The sequence below is a fragment of the Mirounga angustirostris genome, unplaced genomic scaffold (assembly GCF_029215605.1).
Source record: "Mirounga angustirostris isolate CCGP_5_RB_7025 unplaced genomic scaffold, mMirAng1.0.hap1 SCAF_11, whole genome shotgun sequence".
Classification (NCBI taxonomy): Eukaryota; Metazoa; Chordata; class Mammalia; order Carnivora; family Phocidae; genus Mirounga; species Mirounga angustirostris.
The window spans coordinates 49,763,404-49,784,954 of NW_026991719.1; the positions used below are offsets into that span (position 1 = coordinate 49,763,404).

The 21,551-nt window shown below is 36.9% G+C and overlaps 1 protein-coding gene across 3 annotated transcripts in view; it reads right to left on the reverse strand.

Moving 5' to 3' along the window:
- Positions 1 to 1,947: 1,947 nt before the first annotated feature.
- Positions 1,948 to 21,551, reverse strand: part of ARHGEF9 (Cdc42 guanine nucleotide exchange factor 9) — a 242,054-nt gene continuing 222,450 nt past the window's right edge. For all 3 annotated transcript variants that reach the window (XM_064574140.1, XM_054508226.2, XM_064574141.1), the window contains one exon: positions 1,948 to 2,974. In XM_064574140.1, coding sequence (XP_064430210.1) covers positions 2,793 to 2,974 — 182 coding nt within the window. In that variant the 3' untranslated portion in view covers positions 1,948 to 2,792. The remainder of the gene's footprint in view (positions 2,975 to 21,551) is intronic.

Below are 21,551 nucleotides of genomic sequence, written 5' to 3' on the forward strand. Positions count from 1 at the left end.
CACATAGAGAGAAGAGGAGAGTGGGAGAGAGAAAGAGGAGTTAGATTTCTGTGTTAGGACTATCCCACAGCAGGGCCCATAAAACACACTAGCAAAGCCTTTTGGAGAACAAATCCAGGCCTCATTGAGTTGAGAAAAGGGGAGCTTGGGGGCCATGCACACATAGAGGAGATTTACAGAGTTCTTGGGGATAGCACTGCTGTAGGGACACAGAATAGACCTGGACCCTGATCCCAGGTAACAGGGCTCCCCTTGGGGCTGTTGGTCACTGGTCTGCTTTGCTGCCATAGGCTGGGGAAACACTCCAACCAATGGTAAACTGATTTCTTGTTGTTTTCACAAGTTATTGGCATCTGGTGAGGCCAGCTGTTTGAGTAGATGAGAGGTGGGTGGCAAGAGGTAATAATCCTGATCCTGAAGCTCTGGGCACAGGCTCAGGGGAGAAGGGCATGGAGGGAGAGCAAGGGGGCTTGGCTAAGAGAGGCCTAGGGACTTGGCCAAGCATCCCCTCTTGGTTTGCTCCTAGCCCCTGGAGAAACATGTCAAGGTTAAGCCTAGTGGAGAACGGAAAGTAGGAAAAGAACGTATACTTAAGGGAGGCCTACACAGCCATTGAAACACATGTTATTTGCCAGGGAAGCCATTGTAGCTTAGGCAGTGGATATCAGGTTCCTTGCCAAGGTGGGACTTTAGTAGCTGGGTCATTTGCTGAGCAGTTGTGGCCGGTCCCGAGCCCCAGCCCCCTGCCCAGCTCAGGCTTACCCTTGGCTTACCCCACAAGTCTGATTTGAATGTGGTGGAATGGAAGCAAACAGCTTGTAATTTGATTCCCACAGAGGAATAATTCCCAGGCTGGGCAGGGCCTGGTCTGGGTCAGGAGGCATAGAGCAGCAATCAAGTCAGCTATGCTGAGGGCCTCATGTAGCCATGGCTGCTGCTCAGTAAGCTGAGGTCCTTTCATGATGAAGTTTTCTCCTAGGTTCCAGAACATACTCACAATTTCCAGATTCCTCATTAGAGTGGTTCTCCATAGCAGGGCCCATTCTCACTCCTTTGTACTCCATTCTCCTTGCTGTTCAAGGTCTGTCCACCTGAAGGGCTATGTGAGGAGCAGGAACAGGTACTCCTGCCCCCATAGGGAGCCTGCCTCTTAGTGGGAGAAGTTAGTTTTGCCTAAGTATAAAGCCTGCCAAAAATAAGTCTGAGGGTAGTGTCTCTACCTCAGATCTTTTCTCCATAGGGAAGTTTCCCTGGGCTCCTCACTTACTTGCTTCCAATGTCCTGGGATAGGAGAATTTTGGCAATAGGGCCTTCTTAGAGTGACAGAGTTCTTTAACTATGCTAATAGCAGGAATTTTCCTGTGCCAGGAGAACAGGAGAAAGAAGGACAACAGGGAGAGGAGAAGGAAGTAATCATGGAAGATTGTCCATGCAATCTGTTAACAATGGGGAAAGTCTCACATAACTTGAGTGGTAGGAACTGCAGGTACATATCTTGGGCTAGGGCTGCCTCTTTCCATGCCCATTCCTGTTCTTTCCTTTAAGAGGTTATGGTCAGCCTTGGATCCTGTCCAGGTCAATAATTTGAAGGCAGCTGAGGATCTTGGTCAGGTGGGCTCTGTCTTGACCCCTTCATAGACTCCTATAAATGCTGCCTGTAATCTGAAAATGGAAGCAGGGATGACCAGGCCTCTGAAATGATTTCAGTGGGGAACCCCAACTTTAAGTCTACTTGGTGCTAGAGGCAGTTGAATCCCTCCCCTGGGAAGCAGAGTCTCAGCCCCTTTGCTTCAAGTTCTGATCTTTTAGGTTAGGGGAGGGAGGAGGCCTACAAGGAACACCATAACCAAATCAACTTGAAGAAGAGAATGATTGGCTCAAACTAAACCCCAGATACAAAACTGCTCATGATCCAGCAGTGCTATAACATGGGAACCCCAGTGCTAGGAGAAGAGCCCAAATGCAGAATGTTCCCTGAACAGAAGTCCTCTCCAGAATTATTATACTCTGACTCTCCCTTGATTCTGTTTGGTTTTGATCCCTCTATGACATCTAAAACACAGTGAAAGCAATAGAAATATCAAGCAGTTATGTCACTGGGCACAACAGAGCATGTCTAGACTGGCACGACTGAGGACAGAAGATGCAGGGAAAAAGCTGTCTGGGGCAACTGCTGGGCTGTAGAAACAGTCACAGATGGTCAGCTGAGGGAAAAGAGAAAGGGGAATCCTCCCTTTACCCATTGAAAAGGAAAAGGAAAAAAAGAAATTTCAAACTCCCAAACTCCATCACATCAAAGTAAATTCAAAAGTTATCAGCATCAGTATCATCAGGAAAGAAAAAAAAAATACAAACACATCTATGGTAATAATGACAAGTCAATGAATCACTCACAAGGGAGCAAAGAGATTATCTCAACAAGAAAAGGAACACATAGAAGTGTCAATTTCTGAAAATAAAGGGGAGGGGGACAGGGTAAGAACAGAAAACTTTTAAGAAGGGATCACATGTTTAGAAGTCATTGGTACCTCTTCCTACCAACTACAGATTTCACTTCCCCAAAACAACAGAAAATGTTTTTTTTTTTTTGGTCCTTCTGTGTGTGTGTGTGTGTGTGTGTGTGTACACTCAAGGGTCTGTGTGTGTATGTGTGTCTCTCTATATATAAATATATATATAGGTATATATATTTATATATATATAAATTTCAACAGTGCTTCTCCAAAAAAATGTCCATCTATAAATATAATTTTATTTACTTTATTTTAAAATTATCTGCCTCCCTGTAATTATTATTTTTTGAAGGGGGTTAACCTGCTGAAGTTTTGCCAGAATGGTGACTGGCTGCGCTTGGGTTCGGTGAACTCAAAGACCTGTGACTGAGCGATGCCATCAGGGACCAGGTACTGGCCCTGGTTTAACGGGTCCTGCGGTGGTGGGTAGGAAGGAGGAACTGAGCGGGCGGAGTTGACACCTAGAGTAGATGGGAGATCAAAGGGAAAGAATGTAAGTTAAGTAGCAAGGGGTTTCCCAAATCACCCAGTGACCACTTTGAGCAGACAATTAAAGGCAGCCTATTTTAGAGTGTGAACTGGAACTGAAAATCATCCAAAGGAAGAAGTGCATTCCTTAACAGATTTTGGAATGGTATGGTGACTAATGCAACAACACACACTTTCCCATTTACTCAGGTATCACTGAGAATCTTGTGGTGTTGTCATCAGTGGTTTTACAGATGAGGACACTGAGACCTGGGGTGAAATGTCATACCCAAGGTCATAAAGCAAGGGATAGAATCCACATTCTTTCTCAGTTCAGAGCTCTTTTCTTTTTTTTTTAAGATTTATTTATTTATTAGAGAGAGAGAGAGCTAGAGCAGGGGCAAGGGGAGGGGCAGACCCTGAGATCATGACCTGAGCCAAAACCGAGTCAGATGCTCAACTGACTGCACTACCCAGGCTCCCCCAGAGCTCTTTTCAAGAGACCATAATCCATTATGCCAGACTTGGTTCTGCAAATCGCCCAACAATTTCCATTTAATTTCAAAGGAATTTGGCTTTCTCCCTCTTCAACTCCCCCCTAGAAGTGTCAAAAGAGCCTGGTTAAGAGCTACTGACTTTGAAGCAGGTCTTTTGTTGGAAAATGGGTTTCTAAAATTTAAGGTACAAGTGATCCAGTATTCTACACCATGTGATGAAACCATATTTTGGTGAAACCAATTTTCAAAGCAAAATTCACATGAATAGGGGATTCCAGGGTGTGTGGGGGGGTAAATTTAAAGTTTAATCCTAACCTATTTTCAGAACATAACAGCATACAGCATATGATTCAGAATGCAATGAAGACCTCTCTGCTGCTCCCAAATAGCTTCCTCATCTGCAGACCAATGTCTGAAATTTCAACATCACAACTTCTTTGTTTGCCTTTGTTTGATGATTTGATCCCATTACCCTAGAAGTAGTATCATATTGAGCCATCGTCAGCCACTGACACTTCAGTAGGAAGCAACGAGCTATTTTCTAAAAGCCAATATTGTTTTGTTTTGTTTTTGTTCTTACTTTTATTTTCAAGATTTATTAAGATATAATTGTGTATAACATTCTGTAAGTTTCAGGTGCAATGTGATGATTTGATACACACACACACACACACACATATATATATATATAACAAAATGATTACTACAATAAGGTTAGTTAGTATATCCATCATTTCATAAAATTACTTCTTTTTGGTGGTAAGAGCATTTAAGAACTACTCTCTTAGCAACTCCCAAGTTAAAATATTAACTATAGTCACCATGCTGTACATTATATCACCAGAATTCTTCATCTTATAACTAAAGTTTGTGCCCTTTGACCAACATCTTGATACTTCCCTCAACCCCAGACCCTGGCAACCACCAATCTACTTACTGTTTATAAGTTTGTTTTTAGATTCCAGTATAAATGAGATCATATAGTATTTATATTTTTATAGTATAATGCCTTCAAAGTCTATCCATGTTTCTATAAATGGCAAGATTTCCTTATTTTTATGGCTGAATAATATTCCACTGTATATATCACATTTATTTTATCCCTTCATCTGCTGAAGGATATGTAGGTTGCTCACTGTCTTGGCTATTGTGAATAATGCTGCAATGAACATGAGGGTGCAGACATATCTTTGAGATCCTGATTTCATTTTCTTCCCATATATACTCAGAAGTAGGATTACTGGATCAGATTACTACTCTATTTTCAACTTTTTGAGGACCCTCCATACTGTTTTCAGAGTAGCTTACAAATTTACACTCCTACCATCAGTGTCCAAGGGTTCCTTTTTCTCCACATTCTCACCAGCACTTATCTCTTGTTTTTGTTTTTGTTTTTTTTTAACAGACACTCTAACAAATATAACATCTCATGGTTTTGATTTGCATTGTTCTGATGTTTAGAAATATTGAAAACCTTTTCTTACACCTATGGAACATTTACATGGGCAAAATGCATGTTTTCTTTGGAAAAACGTCTATTCAGGTCCTTTGCCCATTCTTTTTTTTTTTTTTTTTTTTGTGCTGCTCATATATTTTGGGTATTAATCCCTTATCAGATATGTGGTTTGCAAATATTTTCCCTTACTCTGTAAGTTGTCTTTTCATTTGTTGATTATTTCTTTTGCTGTGCATAAGCTTTTTAGTTTGATGTAGTCCCACTTTTTTTTTCTGTTGCTTGTGCTTTTGGTGTCATATTCAAAAACTTGTTACCAAAACCATGTCAAGGAGTATTTTCCCTATATTTTCTTCTAGGATTTTTTGTGGTGTTGAGTCTTACACTTAAGTCTTTAATTCATTTTGAGTTAATTTTTCTGAGCAGTGTAAGATAGGGATCTAATACATTCTTTTGCATGTGAACATCCAATTTTCCCCAATACCATTTATAAAAGAGGCTATCCTTTCCCCATTGAATATTCCTGGCCTCCTGATAAGTATTGGTTGACTATGGGTTCATAGTTGGGCTCTTGATTCTCTCCCATTAGTCTATATGTCAGATTTTATGCCAGCACCATATTGTTTTGATTACTATAGCTTTGAAATAAAGTTTGAAATCAGAAAGCATGATGCCACCAGCTTTGTTCTTCTTTCTCAGAATTGTTTTGGTTATTCAGGGTCTCTTTTGTTTCCATGTGAATTTTATAATTGTTTTATCTGCTTCTGTGAAAAATACCATGGAATTTGAGATAGGGATTACAATAAATCTACAGGTGGCTTTGGGTAGTAAGGGCATTTTCACAACAGTAATTCTTAAAATCCATAAATACAGAATATCTTTCCATTTTTTGGTGTTTCTTCAATTTCTTTTATAAATATCTAATAGTTTTCAGTGTACAGATTTTTAACCTCCTAGGTTAGATCTATTCCTAAGTACTTTATCCTATTTCATGCTATTGCAAATGGGATTGTTACATTAATTTCTCTTTTCAATGTTCATTGTACTGAAACACAAATGATTTTTGTACTTATATTTTGTATCCTGAAACGTTATTGAATTCCATTATTATTCTAGTATTCTTTTTTTTTCAGATTGGCTTTTTAAAAAATATTATTTCTTAGGAGAGTCTTTAGATTTTTTTTATATGAAATCATGTCATCTGCAAACAGAGACAATTTTACTTCTTCCTTTCTGACTTTTATGTCTTTTTCTTGCCTGATTGCTCTGGGTAGGACTTCCAGCAGTATGTTGAATAGAAGTGGTGAGAGTTGGCATCCTTGTCTTGTTCCTGATATTAGACAAAAAGCATTTAACAATTCACCACTGAACATGCTTGTTAATATTGGTAGGCTTGTCACATAAGGCATTTATTATGTTGAAATATGTTCCTTATATACAAAATTTATCAAGAGTTTTTTTCATGAAAATATGTTGATATGGTTTCACTCATATGTGGAATATAAGGAATAGTGCAGAGGACCATAGGGGAAAGGGAGGCAAAACTGAAAGGGAAGAAATCAGAGAGGGAGACAAACCATATGAGACTCTTGACTCAGGGAAACAAACTGAGGGTTGCAGAAGGGGAGGTGGGTGGGAGGATGGGGTAACTGGGTGATGGGCATTAAGGAGGGCATGTGACATGATGAGCACTTGGTGTTATACACAACTAATGAATCACTGAATAGTACATCAAAAACTAATGATGTACTATATGTTGGCTAATTGAACTTAATAAAAAAAGAAAAAATGTTGAATTTTTCAGATGTTTTATTGCATCTATAGAGATGTGATTTTATCTTACATTCTGTTAATGTGGTGTATCGCATTTATTGATTTGCATATTTTGAATGATCCCTGCTTCCTAGAGATGAATCACTAGATGATGGTGTATGATCCTTTTAATATGCTGTTGAATTGTTCTGCTAGTATTTTGTTGATATTTTTTGCATCTATACTTATCAGAAATATTGGCCTGTATTGTCTTGTATTGTCTTTATCTAGCATTAGTGTCAGTGTAATCCTGGCCTCATAAAATGAGTTTAGAAGTATTCCTTTCAAGTTTTTGGAAGAGTTTCAGAAGGACTGGTATTAATTCTTCTTTAAATGTTTCATAGAATCCACCAGTGAAACCATCTGGTCCTAGGCTTTTCTTTTTGGGAGGTTTTTGATTACTAAGTCAATCTTCTTAGTCGTTATTGGTCTACTCAGATTCTTTTTTTTTTTTTCTATCACTTTTATTGAGTTAAAATAGACATATTACATTGCATAAGATTAAGGTGTAAAACAATGATTTGATGTATGTATACACTGCAAAATGATAACCACGTTAAGGTTACTTCACACCTATCACCTCACATAGTTACATATTTTTTCTTTTGATTAGAACTTTTAAGATCTACTCTTTAAAAACTTTCAAATTTATGATACAGTATTATTACCTTGGTGACCATGCTATACAGAACTTATTTATTTTATAAGCTTTTATACTTTGAATACCTTTACTCATTTCCTCCACCACATACCCCCTGCATCTGGCAATCACCAAACTGTTCTGTTTCTATGAGTTCAATTTTTATTACATCCCACATATAAGTGAGGTCATACATTATTTGTCTTTCTCTGAATTATTTCACCTAGAACAATACTTCCAGGTTCATTCATGATGTGGCAAAACGCAGGATTTCCTTCTTTTATGACTGAATATTCCGTGTGTGTGTGTGTGTGTGTGTACTTTATCCACATTTATTTTATCTGTTTGCCAAAAGACATTTAGGTTGTTTCTATGTCTTGGCTACTGTGAATAATGTTGCAATGAACATAGGGAGCAGATATTTCTTTGAGACAGTGATTTTATTTCCTTTAGATGTATACCCCAAACTGGAATTGCTGGATCATATGGTAATTCTATTTTTTATTTTATTTTATTTTATTTTATTTTTATTTTATTATGTTATGTTAGTCACCATACATCATTAGTTTTTGATGTGGTGATCCACGATCCATTGTTTTCATATAACACCCAGTGCTCCATGCAGTATGTGCCCTCCTTAATACCCATCACCAGGCTAACCCATCCTCCCTCAACCCTCCCCTAAAACCCTGTTTGTTTCTCAGAGTCCATAGTCTCTCATGGTTCATCTCTGCCTCAGATTCCCCCCCTTCATTTTTCCTTTCCTTCTCCTAATGTCCTCCATGCTATTCCTTATGTTCCACAAATAAGTGAAACCATATGATAATTGACTTTCTCTGCTTCAGTTATTTCACTTAGCATAATCTCCTCCAATTCCATCCATGTTGATGTAAAAGTTGGGTATTCATCCTTTCTGAGGACTGAGTAATATTCCATTGTATATATGGACCACATCCTCTTTATCCATTCATCTGTTGAAGGGCATCTCGGCTCTTTCCACAGTTTGGCTATTGTGGACACGGCTGCTATGAACATTGGGGTGCATATGGCCCTTCTTTTCACTACATCTGTGTCTTTGGGGTAAATACCCAGGAGTGCAATTGCTGGGTCATAGGGTAGCTCTATTTTCATTTTTTGAGGAACCTCCACACTGTTTTCCAAAGTGGCTATACCAACTTGCATTCCCACCAACAGTGTAAGAGGGTTACACTTTCTCCACAACCTCTCCAACATTTGTTGTCTCTTGCCTTGTCAATTTTTGCTATTCTAACTGGTGTAATGTGGTATCTCAGTGTGGTTTTGATTTGAATTTCCCTGATGGCTAATGATGATGAACTTTTTTTCATGTGTCTCTTAGCCATTTGTATGTATTCTTTAGAGAAGTGTCTATTCCTGTCTTCTGCCCATTTTTTGACTTGATCATTTGTTTTTTGGGTATTTAGTTTGAGAAGTTCTTTATAGATCTTGAATATCAGGCCTTTGACTGTAGTGTCATTTGCAAAATATCTTTTCCCTTTCTGTGGCGTGCCTCTTTGTTTTGTTGACCCTTTCCTTTGCTGGGAAAGAGGTTTTTATAATGATTAAGTCCCCAAAGTTCATACTTCGTTATGAATGTTAGCCATTTGTATGTCTTCTTTGGAGAAGTGTCTGTTCATGTCTTCTGCCCATTTTTTGACTTGAATATTGTTTTTTTGGGTGTGAGTTTGAGAAGTTTTTTATAGATCTTGGATACCAGCCCTTTATCTGTAGTGTCATTTGCAAATATCTTCTCCCATTCTGTGGGTTGCCTCTTTGTTTTGTTGACTGTTCCCTTTGCTGTGCAGAAGCTTTTTATCTTAGAGACATGATTCCATTTACAATAGCACCAAAAACCATACCTCGGAATAAATCTAACCAAAAAGGTAAAGGATCTCTACTCTAGGAACTACAGAACACTCATGAAAGAAATTGAAGAAGACACAAAAAGATGGAAAAATATTCCATGCTCATAGATTGGAAGAATAAACATTGTTAAAATGTCTGTGCTACCCAGAGCAATCTATACCTCCAATGCCATCCCATCAAAATTCCAACGACATTTTTCAAAGTGCTGGAACAAACAATCCTAAAATTTGTATGGAATCAGAGAAGACCCTGAATTGCCAAGGAAATGTTGAAAAAGAAAAACAAAGCTGGGGGCATCATGTTGCCCGATTTCAAGCTATATTACGAAGCAGTGATCACCAAGACAGCATGGTACTGGCACAAAAACAGACATATAGACCAATGGAACAGAAAAGAGAGTCCAGATATGGACCCTCAACTCTATGGTCAAATAATCTTCGACAAAGCAGGAAAAATTATGCAATGGAAAAAATACAGTCTCTTCAATAAATGGTGCTGGGAAAATTGGACAGCCACATGCAGAAGAATGAAACTCGACCATTCTCTAACACCATACACAAAGATAAACTCCAAATGGATGAAAAACCTCAATGTGAGACAGTAATCCATCAAAATCTTAGAGGAGAACATAAGCAGTAACCTCTTTGACATCGGCCACAGCAACTTCTTTCAAGATACATCTCCAAAAGCTAGTGAAACAAAAGCAAAAATGAACTTTTGGGACTTCATCAAGATATTTTTAAATTTTTTGATGAACCCCCCATACTATTGTCCATACTGGCTGTACAACTTACATTCTCACAGTATACAGTGGTTCCTTTCTCTCCATATCCTTGTTAGTCCTTATTATTGCTTGTCTTTTGAAAGCCATTCTAACAGGTGTGACATGATATCTCATTGTAGTTATTTAAATTTCCTGATGATTAGTGTGATGCTGGGCACCTTTTCATGTACTTATTAGCCTTTGAATATTTTCTTTGGAAAAGTATCCATTCAGGTCCTTTGCCTCTTTTTTAATTGGGTTATTTGTGGGTTTTTGCTATTGAGTAGTATGAGTTCTTTTAATATTTTGGATATTAACCCCTTATCACATACTATGTAGTTTGCAAATATTTTCCCATTCCATAGGTTGCTTTTTTATTTTGTTGATTTTTGCTGTGCAGAACCTTTAAATTTGATGTGATCTCACTTGCTTTTCTTTTGTTACTTGTGCTTTATGTGTCATGTCCAATAATTCATTGCCAAAACCAATGTCAAGATCTTTCTCCCATGTTGTCTTATAGTAATTGATGATTCCAGGCTTTATATTTAAGTCTTTAAGCCATTTTACATTAATTTTTATGAGTGGTGTAACATAGGGGTCTAGTTCTTCCTTTTGCATGTGACTATCTAATTTTCCCAGAACCACTTATTGAAGACTGTCCTTCTTTATTGAATATTCTTGGCTCCCTTGTCAAATTTTACTTGATTGTATATGCATGGATTCATTTCTGGGATCTAAATTCTTTTCTTTTGGTCTGTGTATCCATATTTTTCTCAGTGCTAAACTGTTTGGTTACCACAGTTTTGTAATATAGCTTTTTTTAAAGATTTTATTTATTTACTTGACAGAGTGCGAGAGAGCACAAGCAGGGGGAGCTGCAGAGGGAGAGGGAGAAGCAGACTCCCTGCTGAGCAGAGAGCCTGATGCAGGGCTCAATCCCAGGACCCTGAGATCATGACCTGAGCTGAAGGCAGATGGTTAACCGACTGAGCCACCTAGGTGCCCCTGTAATATAGCTTTAAGTCAGAAAGTGTGATGGTTCCAGCTTTGTTCTTTCTCAAGATTGCTTTGGCTATTCACAGTCTTTTATGGTTCCATACAAATTTCAGAATTGTTTTTCTTATTTCTGTAAAAAATGTCATTTGAATCTTGATAGGAAATGCACAGAACCTATAGAATGGTTTTGGGTAGTACAGATATTTTAACAATATTAATTCTTCCAATCTACAGGCACAGGATATCTTCTATTTTTGTTAATTTTTTTTCATAAATGTCTTAGAGTTTTCAGTGAACACATCTTTCACCTCCTTGGGTAGATTTATTCCTAAGTATTTTATCATTTTTGATACTACTATAAATGGATTGTTTTATTTTGTTTTTTGAATAATTCATTGTTGGTGTATAGATGCTACTGAGTTTTGTATGTTGATTTTGCATCCTAAAACCTTACTGAATTCATTGATTAAATCTAACAGTTTTTTGATAGAGTCTTTAGGATTTTCTACATACAAAATCCTTTCTTTTTCTTTTTTCTTTTTTCCGTGACTGCCAACTCCAGCCCTTTAGTATTCCATGCCACTGGTCCTTAGGTGTGAAACCCTAGTCCTGATTTGCCCTCTGGGCTTCTCCCACAGAGTCCCCTCCAATCCCTGGTCTCTCCTGTCAAGGCCTTCAGCCAGCCCTGTTGTTCCCTAGCCCCCTTCTTCCCCAGTGAGGGCTCCATAGCTTAATTCTGCTTGAGCACTATATTCCTCTGTTCTCCTTGCTATAAAACTTCTGACTCTCTTGTCTTAATCTGCCAGATGGGGAATATATTCTCCCCTCCCCTGCCCTTTCTTTCTTTATTTTCTGAAACCTATTTGCCTTCCCTGAGTCTTCAAACTAAAATCAGAGCACACCATGCCAGGCATAATGAAATGTAATCTCTGTTTAAAATGTTTATTCATACTGTATTCTAAATGTTTGGTTTTGTGTGCTGAAGATTTTACCAGAAGCAACAAGCCACTAGACAAATAAGTATCAAGTGCAAATCAAGTTAGACCAGCCAAAGGTCACATTCAAAATTACTGGTCAGAACAGATAAATCCAAAGTGGAAATTGGAAAGGAATTTCCTTCTAATTAGGAAATAGGGTTTTATATATCCTCTCCATCAATATGTTTTGTCTTTCTTTTTATCTTCTATGTATAAAGAAAGAAAGAAGTATCCAGAGAATGGGGAGGTTGAAAAAGCAAATTAAATTCATCTGTATAGTTAATCTCATTTGCAGTCTAGGCCAGTTATGATTCTCAAACTTGAGCCTGTATCAGAATCACCTGTTGTAGGTCTGGGGAAGGGCCTGATAATTTATGTTTCTAATACATTCTCACATGTTACTGATGCTGTTGGTCTGAGGACCACACTTTGAAATCAGGAAGTGAGTCCTCCTGCTTTGTTCTTCCTTTTCAATATTGTTTTAGACATTGTGGCCAGATGGCCAACAGACACATGAAGAGATGCTTGACATCACTAATCATCAAGGAAATGCAGATAAACACCACTATGAGATATCACCTTACAGCTGTCAGAATGGCTAAAAGAAAAAAGACAAAAAATAACAAGTGTTGGCGAGGACGTGGAGAATCCTTGTGCCCTGTTGGTACAAATGTAAATTGATACAGTGACTGTGGAAAACTGTATGGAATGTCCTCAAAAAATTCAAAATAGAAATATTATATTACCCAATAATTGGATATCAAACAAAAAACAAAAACACTAATTCAAAAAGATAGGCATACATCCCTATGTTTATTGCAACACTATTTACAATAGCCAAGATTTGGAAGCAACCTAAATGTCCATCAGCAGAAGAATGGATAAGGAAGATGTATATAAGGTGTTTGTGTGTGTGTGTGTGTAATGGAATATTACACAACTATAAAAAGGGATGAGATCTTGCCATTTGCAACAACATAGGCGAACCTAGAGGGTATTATGCTAAATGAATTAAGTCAGACTGGGAAAGACAAATACCATATGATTTTACTCTTACGTGGAATCTAAAAACAAATCAAATGAATAAACAAACAAAAAGTAGAATCAGACCTATGAATACAGAGAAATGACAGTTGCCAGAGGAAAGGGGGGGGAGGCAAAATGCATAAAGGGAAGTAGGAGATACAGGCTTCCAGATGTGGAATGAATAAGTCATGGCACAGAATAAGGAATACAGTAAATTATATTATAATAGAATTGTATGGTGACAGGTGGCAGCTACACTTGTGGTGAGCACAACATAATGTATAGAGAAATTGAATCACTATGTTGTACACCTGAAACTAATGTAACATTGTATATCAACAATACTAAATAAAAAATAAACTAAAAATAATCAGCTGGTCAGTTTCTACAAAGAAGTTGACTGTGATTGAAGGATTATTTTGAATCTATAGATCAATTTGGGGAATATTACCATTTTAGCAAAATTAAGTCTTATAATTCATGAACATGGGATGTTTTGCTATGTAGAGCTTTTCAAATATATTTCAACAATGTCTTGTAGTGTGCAGAGAATAAATTTTATACTTGTTTTATTAAATTCATTCCTAAATATTTTGTTAACATTATAAATGGATTTTCTTAATTTCTTAATTCCTGCAACTTTGCTGAATTCATTTATTAACTCCAATAGTGGTGTGTGTGTGTGTGTGTGTGTGTATACTGTAGAGTTTTCTATATGTAAGATTGTGTTATCTGCAAACAGAGGCACATTTTACCTCTTCCTTTCCAAACTGAATGCCTTTTGTTTCTGCTTCTTGCCTAATTGCCTTGGCCAGAACCTCCAGAACAATGTTGAATGGAGGTGATGAGACTGGACATCTTTGCCTTTTCCTGATCTTAGGGGGAAAAGCATCAGTCTCTCATCACTGTGGTGTTAGTTGTGGGTGTTTTGTAGATGCTCTTAAATACATAAATGTTGTCATAGTCAAACAGAATCAATTTTACTTCCTCCTTTCTGATTTGGATACAATTTCCTTCTTTTTCTTACCTGATTGCTCTCTGCTTAAGACTTCTAGTACTGTGTTGCATAGGAGTGGTGAGATTGGGCACCACTGTGTTCTTATATTAGAAAAATAGCTTTCAAACTTTCACCATTAAATATGATGTTAGTTGTGGATTTGCCATATATTGCCTTTATTATATTGAGATAGTTCCTTCTATACCTAATTTGATGAGAGTTCTTATCATGAAAGGATATGCTTTTTCAGGATCTATTGAGACGATTATATGATTTTTATCTTTCTATTAATGTGGTGTATTACAATTTTTTGAGTTGCATATGTTAACCCATCCTTGCATCTCAGTAATGAATCCCACTTGATGATGTTGTATGATCCTTTTAATGTGCTTGTATTTGGTTAGCTAGTATTTTGTTAAGAAATTTTGCATCAGGAATATTGTCCTGTGGTTTTCTTTTCCTAAAGTGTCCTTATCTGGATTTGGTATCAGTGTAATGCTCGTCTCATAAAATGAGTTTGGGAGTATTCCTTTCTCTTCAATTTTTTTGAAGAGTTTGAGAAGGATTGACAGTCTTTAAATTCTCGGTACAATTCACCAGTGAAACCATTTATTCTTGGGCTTTTCTTTGTTGGGAGGTTTCTGCTTACTAATTCAATCTTTTTACTCATTTTTGGTATGTTCTTTTTTCATAATTCAATCTTGATATATTGGATGGTTTTTTTTGGAAATTATTCATTTCTTCTAGGTCATCCAATTTGTTAGTATATACTTGTTCACAGAATCACTCTCATGATTCTATTTCTGTGGCATCATATGTAACATCTCCTGTTTAATTTCTAATTTTATTTAAGTCTTCTCCCTCTTTCTTAGTCTAGCTAAGTTTGTCAATTTTGTTTATCTTTTCAAAAACCAGCTCTTAATTTAATTGATCTTTTCTATTGTTTTTCTGGTCTCTATTTCTCCTCTGATATTTGTTATTTCTTTTTTCCTGCCAACATTGGGCTTAAATTTTCTTCTTTTGCTTGTTCCTTGAAGTGTAAAGTTAGGTTGCTTATTTGATTGTTTTTTTCTTTGTGTAGGCATTATGGCTATAAACTTCCCTCCTAGAACTGATTTTGCTACATCTAATAACTTGGTATGTTGTGTTTTCACTTACATTTATCTCAAGATATTTTTTTATTTTCCTTTTGATTTCTTCTTTACCTCATTGGTTGTTCAGGAGTGTGTTGTTTAATTTCCACGTATTTGTGAACTTTACAGTTTTCCTCCTGTTGTCAATTTCTAGTTTCACACCATTGTGGTTGAATGATACTTGATAAGATTTCAGTCTTCTTAAATTTGTAAGACTTGTTTTGTGACCTAACACATACTACCCTAGAGCATGTTCCATTTGTACTTGAGAAAATAGCTGCTGCTATTGGATGGCATGTTCCTTATATGTCTTTTAGTTCCTTTTGGTCTAAATATATTTCCAGTCCAATGTTTTCTTAATCATTTTTTGTCTAGGTGATCTATCAATTGTTGCTATTATCATATTTCTATTTCTTCCTTCAGATATGTTAGTATTTGCTTAATATATTTAGGTGCTCCATATTGGGTACATATATATTTAAAATTTATATATTATGTTCTGGGTACATATATATCTTGATGAATTGACCCTTTATCATTATATAATGACCTTCTTTGTCTCTTGTGACAGTTTTTGACTTGTAGTCTATTTATCTGATGTAAGTATCACATAAATACCCTTGCTCTCTTTTTGGCTTCCACTTGTATGGAATATCTTTTTCCATCTCTTAACTTTGAGGCTATGTGTATCCTTAAAGATTAACTTAGTCCTTTGTAGGCAATGTATAGTTGTGTCTTGTATTTTTATCCATTCAGCCATTCTATGCACGTTGACAAGAGAATTGAATCTATTTACATGCTGGAGGGGAGGTGGGTGGGTGGATAGGCTAAATGGGTGATGGGCATTAAAGGAAGGCCCTTGTTGGGATGAGCACTGGGTGTTATATGTAAGTGATGAATCACTAAATTTTACTCCTGAAACCAGTACTACACTACATGCTAACTAACTTGAATTTAAATAAAAATAAACTGTAGAAAAAACAATAAAGTAATTATTGATAGGTAAAGACTTACTATTGTCATCTTATTATTTTCTGTTTTATAGTTATTTTGTTCTTTTCTTCCTCTCTTGCTATCTTCCTTTATGAATCGATCGTTTTCCTAACAGGTATGCTTTGACTCACCTCTTTTTTGTGTGTGTATCTACTGTAAGTGCTTGCTTTGTTGTTACAATGAGGTTTACATAAAACACCTTATAGTTACAATAGCCCATTTTATACTGATAAAAAATTAACTTTGGATACATAAAACTCTTTCCCTCTCTCTCATTCTATCCCTCTTTCTGGGAAAGTCTTTCTCCTTCATTTCTAAACCTTCCTGGGTATAGTGTTTTTGGTTGACAGTTTTCTTCTTTCAGAACTTTGAAAGAAGAACATCCCACTCTCTCCTGGTCTGCTAGGTTCCTGCTGAGAAATCTTTGAATAGTCTTATGTGGGTTTCCTTGTATATGAGGATTTTTTTTCTCTTGCTCCTTTTTAATCTTTTCTCTTTGACTTTGATTTTGGAGAGTTTTATAATGTATCTTGAAGATCATTTGTGTTAAAATTGTTTGGAAGCCAATGAACTTCAAGAAGCTGACAATTCAAATACCTATCCAGAATTGGAAATTTCTCAGCTGTTATTTTTTTTTTAAGATTTTATTCATTTATTTGACATAGACACAGCGAGAGAGGGAACACAAGCAGGGGGAGTGGGAGAAAGAGAAGCAGGAGGCTCCCCACTGAGCAGGGAGCTTGATGCGGGGCTCCATCCCAGAACCCTGGGATCATGATCTGAGCCGAAGTCAGATGCTTAACAACTGAGCCACCCAGGCATCCCTGTTATTTCTTTAAATAATCTTTCCTCCCCTTTCTCCCTCTTTTCTTCTTTTGGGACTGCAATATTTTATAGATTGCTTCTCTTAATTTTATCCCATTAACTCCCATAGGCTTTCTTCACTTTTTTAAAATTATTTTTTCTTTGTTTTACTCTGGACAATTTCAAAAGACCTGTCTTTGGCCTCACAAATTCTTTCTTCTGCTTGTTCAGATCTGTTGTTGATGTTCTCCATTGCATCTTTTTTTTTTTTCATTCATTGTATTCTTCATCTCTATAATTTCCATTTGGTTCTTATGATATTTACTCTCTGTTAAATTTCTTGTTTTGTATATTGTTTTCCTGATTTTGTTGAATTGTCTCTCTATGCTTTCTTGTAGCACAATGAGCTTCCTTTAAAAAACTATTTTTGAAATGTTTACTGGAAAAAATTGTATATCTCCATATCTTTGGGGGTCAGTTTCTAAAAAATTGTGTTCCTTTGGTGATGTCATGTTTCCTCAATTTTTCATGTTCCTTGTAGTCTTGCGTTGCTGTCTTTGCATTTGAAAAAGTACTCACTTCCTCTAGTCTTTATTGACTTGCCTCTTTTTTCTATGCATCTAATCATGTTTGTTTGTTTGTTTTCTTCTCCATGGGTAGTCTGGAACTTTTCTGCTGGACTTTTGAACTTTCACAAAAGCACACTCATCTGTGGGTGACTGTCAAAATCAGTGTTTTTTTAGGGGGAAGACAGTAGAAAATTATTCTGCCATTTTGATGATGTCCTTTAACAGGCAATTTTCAAAGGTGGTAAGTGTCAGAAAGATGAGCGTACTGGGTGCCAACAAATGATATGAAAATATTAGGGAGAAAGTTTGGGAAGTGTTCATTTTGATTTCTCAATTAAGCTTTTTATTTTGAGAGTATTATAGGTTTACATGCAGTTGTAAGAAACAATACAGAGATATACTTTGTAGTCTTTACTCAGTTTCTTCAATGATAACATTTTGCAAAACTGTAGTACAAAATTACAACCAGGATATTAACATTGTTACAAGACACAGAGAAGAGATAGGACATTTTTATATCACAAAATCACTAGTTACTCTTCCATAACCACACTTACTTCTCTCCTGATCTCACCCCCCCTTAACCATTGGCAACTACTAATCTGTTCACCATTAACTAAATGATAATATTTCAAGAATGTTATATAAATGGAGTCATACCATATATAACTTTTGGAGATTGGCTTTTCTCATGCAGCATAATTCCTTGGAGATTCACCCAAGTTGTTCCATATACCAATAGTTGGCTCCTTTTTATTCATGAGTAATATTCCATGGTATGGGTATACCATAATTACTCACCCATTGAAAGACATCTGGGATGGTTCCAGTTTGGGCTATCATGAACAAAGCTGCTATAAACATTTGTTTAGAGTTTTTTTTTTTTTCTCCAAGATTTTATTTAAATTCAAGTTAGTTAACATATAGAGGGTTTTTTTGGTGAAAGTTTTCATTTCTCTGGGACAACTGCCCAGGAGTATAATTGCTGGGTATATGGTAGTGGTATGTTTTGTGTCTAAGAAACCACCATACTATTTTCCAGAGTGGCTGTACCATTTAGTATTCTCACCAGCAAGGTATAAATGATTCAGTTCCTCTACACCCTTGCCAGCATTCGGTGTTGTCACTATTTTTTATTTTAGCCTTTTTAATAGGTGTGTAGTGATATCTCATTGTGGTTTTCATTCGTATTTCTCCAATGATTAATAATGTTGAACATTTTTTCATGTATTTAACTGTCATCTATATAATCCTCTTCAGTAAAATATCCATCTTTTGCCCATTTTGTAATTGGAGTATGTTGTTTTTTTTTTTTTTTTTACTGCTGAGTTTTGAGAGTTCTTTATATATTCTAGATACTAGTGTTTTTTTTCAGATATATGGTTTGCAAATATTTTTCCTAGCCAGTAACTTGTCTTTTCATCCTCTTCATATGGTCTTTCATAGAGCAAAAATGTCTATTTTGAGGAGGTCCATTGTATCAATTTTTCATTTCATGGTTCAAGCTTTTGGTGTCAAGTCTAAGAACTTCTTTGCCTAGCTCCAGATGCTGAAGATTTTCTCCTTTTTAAAAAAAGTTTTGTAGCTTTAAATTTAAGTCCATTATCCATTCTGAGTTCATTTTTGTAAGGTATGAGTTTAGGTTGAAGTTTATTTTTGGTCTATGGCTGAAGCAGCATTTGTTGAAAAGACTACCCTTCCTCCACTAAATTTCTTTTGCATCTTTATCAAAAATTACTTGGGCATATTTGTGTAGGTCTATTTCTGGCTTCTCTGTTCTCTTCCACTAATACAATATGTCTATCCTTCTGCCAATACCACACTATCTTGGTTATTGTAGCTATATAATTTGTGTTAAAATCAGGATAGACTGAGTACCCCAACTTTACTCTTCTTTTTCAAGATTATTTTAGTTACTTTAGGATATTCATTTGATTTTGAGATAGTCCTATAGCCTCTGGAGATGGGAGCTTTGCTCATGGCCCTAGGGAGCTCCATGATGACAGACTGAAATAGGTTGATAGACCAGGAATTAGTATTCAAATTCCAATAAGTTATACATCAATTCTTAAAACTAAGACAGTGTAAAAGATAAACATAAAGTAGAAAGGCCTTCCTTGGAGCTAGGCTTTGTCTTCTTTGCTTATCTTACAGACAGGCTTCCCCTCCTCCAGAGCAGTAGACTGAGTTAATAAGGTCCTATGGCATTATAGATGGGGTTAGAAGAGAACACTAGAATAATTTCCTATCCAATTACATCTGCATTAGAGAAATCTTAAAAACAATGCTCCCATAACTTCCAGGAAGTGGTCATTGGAAGGGTTAAAGAAACTTGCTTTTGTGGGTATCTGAAAGAATTCCCTTCTTGTTCTTCCCATGTACATAATATCACTATTGAATTCCTAAGTTTGACAATTGTTTCCACATGTGTAGTTACCTTGAGTCTCAAAATATATCAGTCATTACAGTCCTGGACTAGGAGAGTCTTGAAAACTAGAAATAGAAATAGTGGAGGGGATTCGTAGGAATTTTGGGAGGTTTGAAACTAAATGAGTTTCTTTGAAAACTTTAGAATTGTTAAAGGTGGAAAGCTGTTCATGTGAACCATTGTTTAGATACTGGGGAATAAGAGAGGACCTGAAAGGAATAGCCTTGTGACTAGACAGGTGGAAAAGGAAACTGACACAAAGGCTTGGTATGAGTGAGCAGGACTGTTTTCTGGTTTATTGCTTTGTGGATGTTCCTTTGCTTTAAGAGTTCATAGTGAAAAAAAAGAACAGCCAGCCTCAGATAGGCTTGAGGGAACCTAAGCTGAGGTAAAGCGGTCCTATCCCATCATGAAGGTCAGTGTGGTGAGGACAGTAGAGGGGATCAGAGTAAGAGAAGTTCAAGCATTAAGAGCCTCCAGGAAACAAGCAAGCCACTAGGACAGTAGCCTTTTTTATAGCCTGAGGACTCCCCTACTGGCTGGGGTTCTGTTCTGCTTATATCTCTATGGAAGGAGCACAGTCTCTCACAAGGTTGCCCTACTCATCCAAACCATATCTTCACTGACATTAACTCCAGATAGCTTTCTAACACTATCTCTCATGTTTCACTCCTGAGAGGTTAGGTGTGATTGCCTTTAATTCCCTATCTGAAGATAATTGCATTTCCATGATGAGAGGAAGAGCCAATGAGTGCCTCCCAAGGGCAAGAAACAAAAGCAGTTAAAAGGAAGGCATGTCCAGCCAGAGGGGTCCCAGCTAGGTGCACTGTTTAATTGGAGATCAGATATTCACAGGCACACAGCTTCCTCAGTGGAAAGGAGCTTCATTTGGGAATAATTAAGGGTGCTTTATGTGGCCACTGGAATTTCAGGCAACTTGAATCTAATCATTTTGTATGGTGACTCATTCTGAACCAAATAGACTACTGAGGAAGCAGAGGAAGGGCCTGGGGAAAATGACAGTGGTGGTCAGTAATAGAAGCAGCTGTCAATAATTGAGGTGGGACAAAAAAAGTAAGCTGTTCTTTCCCAGCATAGAGAATCAGCAGAACCCTGAGATGGTGAGGGAAGAACAGTGGACTTGGAATCAAGATGAGTTAAGTTCACAATCACTTCACCCCAAAGATCTTGTTTCCTCATCTGGAAAATGAGGCTAAGAATGCCTACCTTTTCAGAAGTACCATAAAGATAAAATTAAAGAACTTATATAAAATGACTGGTACTGAAGAGGCTCATGAATAAACAAAGGGTAGTTACTTCCTTTTGTTCAACTAAGCATTTTAATTATGTCTAGTTCATGAAAATGAGAAAATAAAGCTTCATTTCATAATCAAATCAATTCTTAAGGTATTTTCCTTTTTTTTTTTTTTTTGAGAGAGAGAGAGAGAGTGTCAGTGTGGGCACACGGGGGAGGGGGTGGGAAGGGAGGGACAGAGGGAGAGGGAGAGAGAATTTTAAGCAAGCCCCACACCCAGTGTGGAGCTCCACACCCAGTGATCGATCGGGGCTTGATCTCACGACCTGAGCCAAAATCAAGA